This window comes from Chrysochloris asiatica, unplaced genomic scaffold (genome assembly GCF_000296735.1).
Source record: "Chrysochloris asiatica unplaced genomic scaffold, ChrAsi1.0 scaffold00404, whole genome shotgun sequence".
Classification (NCBI taxonomy): Eukaryota; Metazoa; Chordata; class Mammalia; order Afrosoricida; family Chrysochloridae; genus Chrysochloris; species Chrysochloris asiatica.
Window position 1 is genome coordinate 281009 of NW_006408922.1, and position 13741 is coordinate 294749.

The following is a 13741-nucleotide window of genomic DNA, read 5'->3' on the forward strand; positions in this document are numbered from 1 at the left end:
GTCGGCCAAGCTCACCAGCTGCTCCTCAAAAACCCTATATAGGGTTGCTATGGGTCAGAACCGACTCAACGGCACTTAACAACAACAAGGAAACTAAGACAAGTACACTACTGAGAACTTGTCTGAAACCATCCACAGATCCTAGAGATGTGTATAAACACCTTTTTAAAGAAACCTGTGTATGTATGTTGTTAAGTGCATTCAAATCTGTTACAACTCATGACTTTGTAACCATTCATAGCGACCTGTATAGTTTCCAAGAAGCGGCTGGTGGGTTTGAGCTACTGACCTAGTGGTTCAAACTGACCTTGCGGTCCAGTGCTTATCCTACTGCGTCAGACCAGGACTCCTTAGCAACAACTTTCTTACTTATCCTCATACATTCACTGTTTGTGTAATCATCACCATTATCCATTTGTAAAGGTTCATCATCCCACACAGAAACTCCCCATTCTCCCCTTCCTCCAGCCTCTAATAACTAAGAATATACTTTTGTTTCCAGGCATTTGCTTATTCCAATATTTCATACAAGTGAGATATGTATGGTACACTATTTTTTAAAAAATACTCTGGAAAAAGTTTTTTTTTTTCCATACAGCAAACTCATTTGAGGCAATCTCAAGTATTTGAAAGATGACATCATCTGTCAGCAAAGACTCTGGCGCCTTAACGTCATCGCGCAGGAGCCTCCTGTGCCCACCCCGTTTTCTCTCCCTAATATAGGTAAATCACTTTAACAGTAGCTTGATGAATCCGGAAGTAAACCGCCAAAGCAGCCACACCTGGGTAGGTGAGACCTGAGGAGGCGCTTGCACCAAAAGGCAAAACGCCCGGCTTTGGGGGAGGGGCCCTTAACAACAACACGGTAGGCGCATGCGTAGATCTTCACGGCGTTCCAAGTGGGAGGGGCGATGAGGGTAGGGTCGTTGCGGCTCATTGTGCGCCTGCGCCTCGGCGCAAGGTGGGGTCGCGGGCGCCCGCTCTCTAGGGTGTACGCAGTATAAGGGGTAGGGGGCAATAGTCGACCGTCCCCCTGAGCGGGCGACAACGGGATGGCAACGCCCTCAGGGTCTTTGGACTTGGTCAGCTCCGGAGCGCCTCCGCCTGGCGGGGGAGCACAGGGAGCGGCGGCTGAGGAGGAGGAGCGGGAGGTAGTGCGGGTCCGAGTCAAGGTGAGGTTGGTGGCAGATCGGTCTGCCCGCCCCTGTGTCCCAAGGGAGGGGAAGGCGTTTGCCGTCCTAGGGTGGAGGGCGGGGCCTGAGATTTGGGGCGGGGTGTTACTTGAGGTGCTAGGTTTGAGGGCAGAGTGATGATGGTGGGGGAGAAACCAAACCTGCCAGTGCGGGGGCAGGGTCTAAGGGCATTGAGCATTAGGGAGACATCGGAGGTGAAAGATTGAATTTGGAAGGGTGGAGGCTGGAATGGATGGGTGAAGATAATGGATAGAGGGATAAAGCTATAGAGTTGGAGGAGGGGCCGTAGTAATTGAGGGGTGGGGCCCTGAGGAATGGAGGGGCTCTGAAGTGTTGAAAGTCTCCACCCTCGATGAACAGACAAGATTGTTGGGGAGACAAACATCCAAATAAATGAGATTGTTGATTCAGACACTGGTGAGTATCATGAAGGGGAAAAAAAAAAGATGACTAGGGAGTTACTTTAACCAAGGTTATTCTGCTCCCGTAAAGATTTACAGCCTCAGAAACCCTGTTCAGGGTCGCTATGGGCCGGAACCGACTCAATGGCACTTAACAACAACAACAACATACAGGGAAAGCCCCAGAGGAGATACTGAAAAAGCAGTCTCCACTAAAAAGGAGTCTTGCATATAGGGGTGGAAGGGGAGGGAAGCTTGTTCTAGGCAAAGGGAACGACAAGGATAAAGACTGGGAGGTGGAATGAGCTTGTCGTGTTCCCTAGGTGGCCACATTGCTGCTGAGACTGAAGACGAGGAGTAGGTCAGTTAGAGAAGCAAGGGTAGGGACAGACCCCAGGGTCTTTGGTGTCTAGCCGTTGCTGCCAATAGGACAGAAGAACTGCTCCATGGGGTTTGTTGTTAAGTGCTGTGGAGTTGGTTCTGACTCACAGTGACCTGTATTAGAGAAGCAGCTGATGAGTTCGAACTGCTGCCCTTGTGGTTCGCAGTCTAGTGCTGATCCTACAGTGCCACACCAAGAGTCCACCCCATAGGGTTTACAAAGCTGTAAATGTACAGAAGTTGACTGCCACATCTGCAGACTAGAGCGGCTGGTAGGTTTGAACTGCCCACCAGCTGAGCACTTAACTATGGCACCACCAGGGTTCCTTTTTGGTGTGTTGTTGTTAGGTGCTCATGGCAACCCTGTATACAACAGAATGAAACAGTACCCTGTCCTATGCCATCCTATTATGTTAGAACCCATTGCTGCAGCCACTGTGTCAGGCCATCTTTTGGGGGTCTTCTAGGTTATCGCTGGCCCTCTTTTGGTATCTAGTCTGAGGAGAAGGAGTGCTGCAGTAGCCCTGGTAAACAGTGATGATGACTTGGAACAGAGTGCTGGCAGTGGAGGTAATGAGAAGAGGGTAGATTCTGAAAAGTACAGATCGTTTCAGGGTACCAGAGGAAGCACTAGGATAGAGGTTTAGGGGTTCAGAAAAGAGGCATGTGAAGAAAGTGGGAAAGACATTCCAGACAGATTTGCATAAGCAAAGCCTTAGAGTCATATGTTCAGTGTTACTTGCAGCAGTTTGGTACTACCAAAGTGTAAAAGTTTTAAAGAGCTACCTGGAGAGAGGCTGACTGGGGACCCAGGGCCTTCTCCTACAAGTTATGGGTTGCCATTGAAGAAGTGTAAGCAGGCGACTGTTATAGATAAATGTGCTGACATTAGTTACAGTATGGTGGACAGCTAAGTGGAGTCAGACTGGACTTAGAGTTATGGTGTGGCACTGGACTGACTGCTAGCCGCAAGGTCGGCTGTTTAAACCTACCAACTCTATGAATTGCTATGCTATGAATTGGAACTTACTCAATGGCACTTAATAACAACAGACTGAATATATTGATGCTGTTGTTAGCGCTATTGAGTTGGTTCTGACTCATAGTGACCCTGTACAGGGTTTCCGAGGAGCAGCTGGTGAGTTTGAATTGCCAACCTTGTGATTCGCAGTCCAGTGCTGATCCTACAGTGCCACAGCCCTGGGGATACACTCATAGAAAAAGAGTTGGGGGCCTGGACTATTACAACAACCTCTTCCACCCTGGACTGCTTCTTCCCTCGTCTAACCCCCCAATCTGTTCTCCTAGCAGCCAGAAGAATCCTGTTAAATCCTAAGGTCAAGTGCCTTCTCTGCTCAGAACCCTCTTGTGATTCCCCCCTCACTCAGCAAAAACCAAAGTCCTCACCATGATCAGAATGCCCTCCTCTCTCTGTCTCCTGTCACCTCTGGCCTTGTCTTCTACCGCTCTGTACCTCATTCATTGTACTTCAGCATGGTGATGTGGCCCCTCATGGCCTGCCCCGTGTCTTCTCTCCGCAGAAGTGTGAGAGCTTCTTGCCGCCTGAATTCCGTTCCTTCGCTGTCGACCCCCAGATCACGTCTCTGGATGTGTTACAGCACATCCTCATCAGAGCTTTTGACTTGAACGGGTGAGTGAGGGAATTCTGGGGACTGGCCAGTGGACTACCCACCTCAATAGGGGTTATTTTAATATTCGGTTTGTTTGTTGTTCAACTCTACTTGTTAGATAAGAACCAATTCTTCCAATTAAAAACTGTAAGACATATATATAATAGCCAGAGCTTCTGAGCAGCGTACTGGCTGTTCAAACATTGAGTTGGTCATTCTGCTCTGCTCATTGCCATGCAGGTATGAGGCTGTTTAATGCACCAGACTGCAAAGCCGTTTGAACTGCAAGGTCGGCGGTTCAAGCTCACCAACTGCTCCTCGGAAACCCCATACAGGGTCTCTATGGGTTGGAATCGACTCGATGGCACTTAACAACAACAACTTAGTCTAAGACCAGGTGGCCAGGTTTAGCTGTGGAGTGATAGGCAACACATATTTTTGGTTGTGCTTTTGTTTGTTTAGGAGTTTTGGTGTGGCACTGTAGGATGAGCACTGGACCAAAAGGTTGGTTTGAATTGCAAGGTCAGCAGTTCAAACTTACCAGCCGCTCCTTGGAAACCCTAAACAGAGTTGCTATGAGTTGGAAATGACTCGACAGCACTTCATACTTACATACGTTGGTTTGTTTTACTATTACATATAATCCTGTGGTGAATAGCCACATATGTATATATCTTGGAATATTTGGGGGAAATTTAGTTATAAAACCAAGAGCCATGGTGGTACATCATGAAAGGTTGGCGGTTTGAACCCACTCATCAGTTCCGTAGGAGAAAAACCTTGCAATCTGCGTCTGTTAAGATTGTTGTTGTGAAGTGCCGTCGAGTCAGTTGCAACCCTGTATAGAGTTTCCGAGGAGCTGCTGGTGAGCTTGAACTGCCGACCTTGCAGTTCAAACAGCTTTGCAGTCTAGCGCATTAACCCACAGCGCCACACCAGGACTTGTCTGTTAAGATTACAGCCAGGAAAACCCCGTGGAGCAGTTCTACTCTTGTCACATGGGGTCACTGAGTTGGAGTAGACTTGATGGTGCTCAGCAACAGCAGTCATCGAGTACATTTATAGTGGTATTGCTGATTACGGATGTGTACTTTTAATCAGTTCCACAGATGTTTCCAAATGCTGTCCAGACAAGCTTTACCAGTGTTTTCATCAGTTTAGCTTTATAGTTGAATGTTCTTCTTTTACATTACAGTTTTTTTAATTCTAAAATGCATGTAACACAACTTTTGCTGTTCTTGGGTATTTTTGTGTTCTTTTCATTTAATAAAATTAGCTTTTTCTATTAAAATCCTGATGGATATTTGATTGTAGTTGCATTTTTAAAAGAAACTGTTTAATTACGCAGGAAAACTTTTTTTGCTCATTTATAGTCTTACCAGCAACATGAATGCCTATTTCTCTCACGTACACTAGTTATTATAAGACATTGTCAAATTTGTCAGCCTAATAGATGAAGCGTGGCGTCTCTTGGAGGCAGATGTGATATTATTTTGTTGCAGTTCTTTTTTGTTTGTTTTTTAAAACCTTTTATTGTGAGTTGAGTAAAGGTTTACAGAACAGTAAAGGTTTACAGAACAGATTATCAGTTTTATATTCAACAAATCATATACTTTGCTTCGTTTCATGGTTGCGATCCCCTCCATGTATCAAGAGTTACTTACCTGTATTCAGTTTACCTATTGCATTCTTCACACTGTGTCCCGCTACCTTCATCCATCCTCTGCTAACTTCCCTCTTGTGATATATTGCCTGCCTTGTCACCCATGATAATATGTGTCTGCCCTCGAGCCCGTGAAGTTTCCCTCTCCCCTTCCCCCATAACCATCATAGATTGTTTCTTTTATCAAGAAAGCCTTAACTTTTTATAAAGGTCTCATACAATATTTGTCCTTTTGTGATTGATTAATTTCACTCAGCATAATGTCCTCTAGGTTCATCCATGTTGTGAGGTGTTTTTCACAGATTCATCATTATTCTTCAACATTACATAGTATTTCATTGCGTGTATGGACCAAAGTTTGTTTAACTATTCATCTTTAGGTCGCCTCCGTCTTTTTGATATTTCTCTTATACACAGCATATTGAAGGATCCTGTTTTCTTCTCCATTCTGTGTCTCTGTCTTTTGAATAGTGTATTTAATCCATTTACATTCAGTGTAATTATCTGTAGGTATGAATTGATTGCTGTCATTTTGCTGTGTGTATGTGTGTGTGTATATGTATGGAAGCTGGTTTCTTTATTCCACATCATTTTCTGTACTGAGTTTCATTTTGTGGGGTTTCTTCTCACTTTCATTTTGGTGTGTTCATGTTTACTAAGTCTTTCGATTTTCCTTTTTTTAAATTTTGATATACAAGTGTATTAGTTTTCTTTGAGGTTACATTGTAATTAACTTTTTTTCCTGTTTAAAACAATCTGTATTCTCTTGCAATCTACTTATCTTCCTTGTCATTTGGAAATTCTGTATCTACGCTGTTCCCTTCTTTTACTTTGTAGTTGACTTCATTATAAATTGATATATCTGGTTCTCTATTTTCAGCTCTGGTAGCATAGTGGTTACGAGTCGGGCTATTAATCTCATGATCAGCAGGTCGAAACTACCAGCAGTTTCCCAGGAGAAAGATGAGGCTTTCTGCTCCCATAAAGATTTACAGCCTCGGAAACCCTTTACAGGGTCGCTATAAGTTGGAACCAACTCCACGGCAAATAACAAACCAACCAAGGTTTGTTTTACTTTAAATATTTCTATATCTGGATCGGAGTCCTGGTGTGGCACTGTTGGATAAAGCACTAGACCGTAAGGTCGTTTGAACCACAGGGTCAATTGTTCAAACTCACCAGCCGCTCCTTGGATACCCTATACAGAGTTGCTATGAGTTGGAACTGATTCTATGGCACTTAACAACAACAATAGTACTTGAATCTGGAGTCCTGGTGTGGTACTTTAGGATAAGCACTAGACTGAAAGATCAGTTTGAACCACAAGATTGGCGGTTCAAACTCACCAGCCACTCCTCAGCAACCCTATACAGGATCCATGAGTTAGAACCGATAAGTTAGAACCAAAACATATCTGGATTGAGTTCTGGGTGGTGTTGTCATGTATGGTAGTCTCAAGTTGTTATCTGCTGTTATTGGTTTTAGTATAGTTGGTCGGGTCATTCTTACAAATTCCTTTAATTTCTTTTTATCAGGAAACACCCTAATTTTACCATTGCATTTGAGGGACAGCTTTGATTCTTGGTTAGCAGTATTTTTCTTTCAGAGTTTTGTATATGTCATCCCATTGCTTTCTTGCCTGCGTGGCTTCTGCTGAAAAATCAGAATTTAATCTTATTGGTTGTCCTTTGTAGGTAACTTTTCATTTTTCCTGAGCTGCTTTCAGGATTCTTTCCTAGACTTTGGTTTTGGAAAGTTTGATTATGTCTTAGTGATTTTCTTTTGGGATCGGTCCCATTTGTGGTTCTTTCAGCTTCTTATATGTTGATCTTTCTGTCTTTCGTAATGTTAGGGAAGTTTTCTTTCAACAACTCTTTGACAGTTTTCTTTGTGCTTTTATTATCTCTTCCTGTTCTGAAATACCAGTCACCTGTAAGTTGTTCCTCTTCATGGTGTCCCACAAAAGTCTTAGGCTTTCTTCAGATTTTTTCTTTTCTTTTTTTTTTTTTCTTGTAGCATACTGGCATTGAGAGATTTATCTTCAAGCTCAGTAATTCGGGCTTCCATTGCTTCAAATCTACTACTTTGCCCTTTCAATGTATTGTCCATTTCTGAAATCTTTGGGATTTCTAATTGCAGGTTTTGTATTATTTCAAAATTTGCATTTATTTCATCTGTTTGTTCTTGTAATATTTTCCTGGGTTCTAAAGTTTTTTCTGTGTTCTCCTTGTTTTCCTTGATCTTTCTGTCAGTCTTTTGATGGTATCTAAATATCACTCGTTTGAATTCTTTTTTATTTAGTTCCATTACCTTTTCTTCCTTAGAAATATTTTCTGACTCTGCATCTTGCTCATTTGTGTCAGCCTATTCTCTTTTGCTTCTTGTGTGAGCTAAAATTGTCTGTTGTCTCTGGGACATTATGGGGTTGTTTTATATGTATTTAACTGATGATTGTATGTTGATGTGTTCTTAAGGTCTCACGAGACACTGTGGAAGCTGGTACAGTGTTTTTGTTCACCATTTAGGCACTTCAGTTCAGGGTAGGTTTGGCTAGTGTTGGCTTGTCAGGTAGTATAGGATGCTGGTATTGGCTATTGCCCAGTGGGTGGACCTTTCCATTTGCCTGTGTGACTCTGCTCTGCCAGGCCACCTTCTTTACCAAAGCTGCTCACAAAGGCTCAGGATGGTCGCACTGTGTCTGGCAGGCCAATCACTAGTCAGTCTCCCTCTCTCGCCGTCCCTGCGCAGCTTCTCTTCCCAGCAAGTGCTCACTCTACTTTTTCAACCTTACTTCTGAAGTTTTGGGTTCCTGGATTTTCATCTATGTCTGTTTTATTTGGTCTCTCATATCTTTATTGTACACAGTCCATGTAGTACATCTGCCTAGTCCTCCATCTTACCGGAAGTCCCTTTGTTGCATTTCTTTTACAGAAGCACAGGCATACGGTAACATTCATGTAGTACAAAAGTTATGGGTATTTAGGATGTTTCCATGGTTACAGTGATGGTCACACAACACCTTTGCACATTGCATACATGTATCTGAAGAATAATTTCATAATCATTGCACTTTGTGATAAACATTTTTTAACAAATACCACGTTTTTTATTGTGGTGAAAATGCTTAACAAAACATATGTCATTTCTACAGTTTCTTTCTACATTCTCACTATCCTTTTCCAAATCATTCTACCACCATTAGCTTAAACTCAGTGCCCTCTAAGCAAACACTCCTACTTTCCCTCTCATGCCCCATGAGCATTTTTTTGTCATGAAAACTAATAAGCATACAGATTGCTTTATTTTTTTATATAGTAAGCAGGCTCCTTTCTTTCCATTCATATCTCCGAACTGCTCTGTTGTCTTCCCCAGAGGGGACTAACATTTTACAAGTTTGCAGGGTTTTCTTCAGATGTAAGCATGTGTGCATCTGTTTCTGTGTTTGTGTTATTAAAATGGTTGTGAATGACCAGGCCTCAGGCTGCCCCCCCAGCCCTTCGCATAGTACCCAGCACATAGGAGGAAGTTCTTTTCAACACTTTCAGTATACTTTCCCTCCTAGTTTTGGAAACTGTCCCTGAGGCCACCAGGATACTAGAGGCACTGAGACTTCTCCATGTCTCTTTCCAGGAAAAAGAACTTTGGCATCAGCTACCTGGGACGGGATCGGCTAGGACAGGAAGCTTACCTCTCACTCCTATCTGACTGGGACCTCAGCACGGCCTTTGCCACTGCCTCCAAACCTTACCTGCAATTACGTGTAGACATCCGGCCCAGTGAGGACAGTGAGTACCCAGTACCCCGGGGGCACTGCTCTGGGGTCTTTTCCTCATAGTGTGGTGCCTGTGACTCTATTCTTCCCAGTACATCCCATCTCCGTAACCTGAGAAGCCTGGTGACTGGGCCTCAATTTCTATACCTATAACATAGAGATAATGATATCTTAGGACCATTGTGAGAAATAAACAGGGAATTTCACGTAAGGTGCCTAGAACAGTACATAGCCACATAGTGAATGCTAAAAGAAATGTTAGCTCTAATTAGAATGATTTTGTTAAAATATCACAGCATGTAGTCTAATAGTATATTATGTTGTTGGTAAGTGCCATTGAGTCAATTCTGACCCATAGCGACCCTCTATAGGGTTTCCAAGGAGCAGCTGGTGAGCTTGAACCGCCAACCTCGTAGTTCACACCAGGACTCCAATAGTATATTGTAGTTATACAATATGATATGATAATATAGCCAAATATAAACATACCAATGCTTATTATAGTAATGGTTGTCATATTATTCATTTTCTCATTCTGTACCCATTATCATTTTTTGAGCTCTTGCTCAGTCCTTTGTTCCTTTCATCTGTTGGCCTCTTTTGTTTTCATATTTGTTTCGTCACAATTTTGCCTGTGCCTGGTCCCTGGGAGCACACAGATAAATTAAGACATGGTCCCAAGAATTTGACCATTCATTAGATAATAGTATTGTATCAGTGTTAATTTTCCTGGGTGTGGTAATGGTATAATGGTTATGTCTTGGAAAAACCAGTTGCACATTTTACAAGTGAAGTGTCATGATATCTGAAAATAATTTGTCAAAAAACAATAAGGGTATACAGAAAGCATGAAGTAAAGCAAATACAGCAAAAAAGTATTACCAGATAGGGAAGCTAGATGAAAGAATGTATGGAGTTCAATGTATTCTTTTTACTGCAGCTTTGCAGTTTTTTAAAACAAAAAATTGTGAACTCACATGCACATCTGGGACTAAATGAATGATTTCTTTAGTAAGGATCAAGACAAAGCTGGTTCTTATGAGACAGAGGTTAAAGATGTCCTAAATGTCTAACTTATTCAAGCTACTCTACCACTCCACATCTAACTTTAACTACTTCCCTCTCCTCTCTCTACTCTTCCTACTATCTTTGGGTTTGGAAATTCCCTGCAACTCCTCACACAACTCATGAACTATACTTAAAGTTAAGTAACAGGCTACAGCTGGGGAAGTAATAGGCTACACCTTGGGGTCAGGATCAACTTGAAAGTAACAGGAAAAACTCAGGAGACAGGCTATAGTTAGTCAATCAGGACAGCTTCTAACCTCTCTCTACTTCTACTGCTGCAGGACCCTTCATTCAGCCCCATTGCTGCTGGCTCTTTGCTTCTGCCGGTGCTCGGCCATTTCTTGCCACTTCTTTCCGCTCGGTGTTACACTGTCTCCTGGGTCTAGGAAGTTCTCAGTGCAAAGGATACATTCTACTCCCAGCTCTCCTCCTTGATGGCAATGAGGTCCCCATTAACCTCTGTGGAATTGGCTCTTTTTAAGTTGAGCAGGATGGCAAAAGTGACTTATCCTCTCAGTAGGGCAGAGCCACCTAGTGTGCATAGTAACTGACCAATCCCTGCAGGGATTTTACATACCTTATTTGCGTAGAAGATTAACCAAACCCTGTGCAAGATTGTGGCCTAGCAAATCATCTTAGTAGAACTACAAACCCAGACCCAGAAAGACCATATGCAGTCAGTCCTGGGTCACGACTGTCCGACTTACATACAACTTCTACTTGCCCTTTAATGAAGGGCGTCTAATCCATTCTGTCATGGCCTATGAAGTAAAACAGGAACAGACCAGAATTTGAATAATGTGAGTGATTTCTTATGATAACTGGAACGGGAAATAGTTTGGGTTGCAGCCCTGGAACGGGAGACTCAGAAGACGTTTAGTGAGTCCTTTCCAGGAGTCTGATGCATGAGATTGGTTTATCGGCAGGACTTTGGAGAGCCACACATAAAGAGCACTGACATATTTGAAGTCCTACATCAATACTGTATAAATTCGCCTTCACTCTGAAACATTGAGTCAACCCCTACTCAGAACAAATTTTTCATCACAATCGCCTTCACTTGCTGCACATATAGCTTTCAAATTGTGAACAGGCTTCAAGCCTTTTCTTGCAGTAAATCCCCAAACCCACTGCCATCAAGTTGATTCTGAGTCACAGCAACACTATTGGACAGAGCAGAACTCTCCATAGGGTTGAATTTCATATCTTTCTCTAGCTCCAGCAGCCAAGCATTAGGCCACTAGGGCTGCTTTTGTGGTGCTGTAGGATAAAGCACTTGACTGCAAGGTCAGTTTGAACTACAAGTTCAGTGGTTCAAACTCACCAACCGCTCCTAGGAAAGAACTATAAAGGGTTACTATAAGTAGGAAGCGACTCGACAGCACTTAACAACAGTAGCAACACAAGTAGGTTAAATAGGAACCATAGGTACTTAGTCTGACAGACTTAACGATTTTTGAAAACTTTACATTGTGATTTGAGTGAAAGCTTACAGAGCAGCTTGGTTTTCCATTAACTAATTCATACCCATTTTGTTGTGTGACATTGATTGCTGTTCCCACAGTGTAACAGCACTCTCCCCACTTCCTTCCTGTGCTTACTATTTCCATTTGTCCCTCTTTCCTATTCCTGCCTTCTGAATTTTCTCCATGCTGCCCTTTTGATCCTAAGGAGTTTGTACCTCTCTATTGGTGGTGTTCACCTGTCTATTGTTTGTCGAAAGTTGAGCCATGGGGGTGAGTTCAGTTCCGGGTCTGAAAAGTAACCAAGGACCATAGTCTCTGAGGTTCCACCAGTCTCTGTCAGGTCAGTAAGTCTGGTCTTTTTAATGATTTGGAGTTTTGTTCTACATTTTTTCCCACTCTATCCAGGACATCCTATTGTGATACATTTCAAAGAGGTTGGTAGTGGTAGCCAGGCACCATCCAGTACCTTTGGACCAATTGCTTCCATGCATCTTGGCTTTTCTTCAATTTTTTTTTTTTTTTCTGTAGACAGGGACAGACCTATAGTTGCACCTTAGATGGCCACTCACTAGCTTTTAAGATCCCAGTTGCTACTCACCAAAGTGGGATGTAGATCATTGTGTTTGTGGACTATGGTAAGCCAATTGACCTTGATGTCCCCTGTGACTATGCTGACGTGCAATTTATTATTATTATTATTATTGTGAATTGGGTGAAGGTTTACAGGAGCAGATCATTAATTTTACATTCAACAATTTGTGCTCGTTTTGTTTCATCTCATTGATTGCAATCCCCACAATGTAGCATCACTATTCCACCTTCCCCCTGTGTTTCCTGTTTCCATGCTTCCTCATTTCCTAACCCTTCTGAAATATGTTCTTGGGTAAATGCTACCCTTTTGATCCCAAAAGGTTGATGATTCTAAGGTATGCCTACCTCACTAGTGTTATTGTTCCTCTTATTGTTTACTTACAATTGAGCCATGGAGGTGAGTTGATTTCGAGACCTGAAGAATGACTAAGACTCGTGGGTTGTACCAGTCTCTACCCAACCAGTAAACCTGGTCTTGACTTACAAATTTTTTAAAGACACAGTTAGGAAAGGCTCTCGTTCACAACCCAGGGACTACTTGTATAGAGAACCTCATTGACTTGTAGGAATGACTGCGGCATATTCATCGAGGTCATAATAATTTAAAAGTAGCTACTATTCGAAACTACCAGTCGCTCCGCGGGAGAAAGATGAGGCTTTCTACTCCCGTAAAGATTTACACCCTCGGAAATCCTGTACAGGGTCGCTATGGGTCGGACCCGACTCGATGGCACTTAACAACAACAACAACAACAACTTAATGTTTTTGTGTACACCCCCCCCCAAAAAAAAAGATCACAAAAAACAAAGGGAATGGAAGCAAATACTGTTGAATGATGATGCACAGAGGAGATTGTAATCGTTGCAATGAAGCGATGGTATAAAGCTGATGTTCTCCCAAGTAAACTATCACTCGGTTAACAATTAAAAAAAAAAAAGTAGCTACTCGACACATATAATATTTATTCATTGAGTTGTCAAAATAATTCTACAGGGTAGGGACCTTTGTTATCCCCATGTTATACAGGAAGAAACTGAGACTCAGTGAGGTCAAGTCACATAGGTTCAAGTCACATAGGTAGTACATGGTGGCGCAGAACTTGAACTCATTCTGGCTTCAGAGTCCTTGCCCTTTGACTCTACAAAATTTGAGGTTATTATGGCTTGTTAAGGTTGACAGTTTTGAAAGAAAGAGATGGAGAGAACAACAGAAAGAGGGAAAGTGACAGAGACAAGGAGTGGGACAAATCTAGTCAGAGAACCTCTGCCATTGAGTGGCCTCTGCCATTGAGTATGCTTAGGTCAGTCACTTAATTAACTCCCCAGGCGTTTGTTCCCTTACCTGTAAAATACACCCAGTCCCCACTGCCATCAAGTCAGTTCCAATTCATAGTAACCGTGTAAAATAGACTAGTCAAACCCTTGCAGATATAGGGGTCTGAATTCCTGATTCTCTTGCACAGACCTCTGTTAAGTCTTGAGCCAGTTCTGTGTTGTTCATCCCGATAGCTTTATGTTATGTTTCAATGTGTTCCTCTGTTAAAAATGGTCATGACTATTCTTGTGTACTCAACG

At 42.7% G+C, this 13741-nt stretch overlaps 1 protein-coding gene across 1 annotated transcript in view; it reads left to right on the forward strand.

Annotated features, from left to right (window-relative positions):
- The first annotated feature begins 1049 nt into the window (after positions 1-1049).
- The window catches only part of TBC1D25 (TBC1 domain family, member 25), a 28573-nt gene continuing 15881 nt past the window's right edge, over positions 1050-13741 (forward strand). Inside the window, exons 1-3 of the mRNA XM_006876651.1 lie at positions 1050-1172; positions 3517-3626; positions 8900-9054. Coding sequence (XP_006876713.1) covers positions 1053-1172; positions 3517-3626; positions 8900-9054 — 385 coding nt within the window. The 5' untranslated portion in view covers positions 1050-1052. The remainder of the gene's footprint in view (positions 1173-3516; positions 3627-8899; positions 9055-13741) is intronic.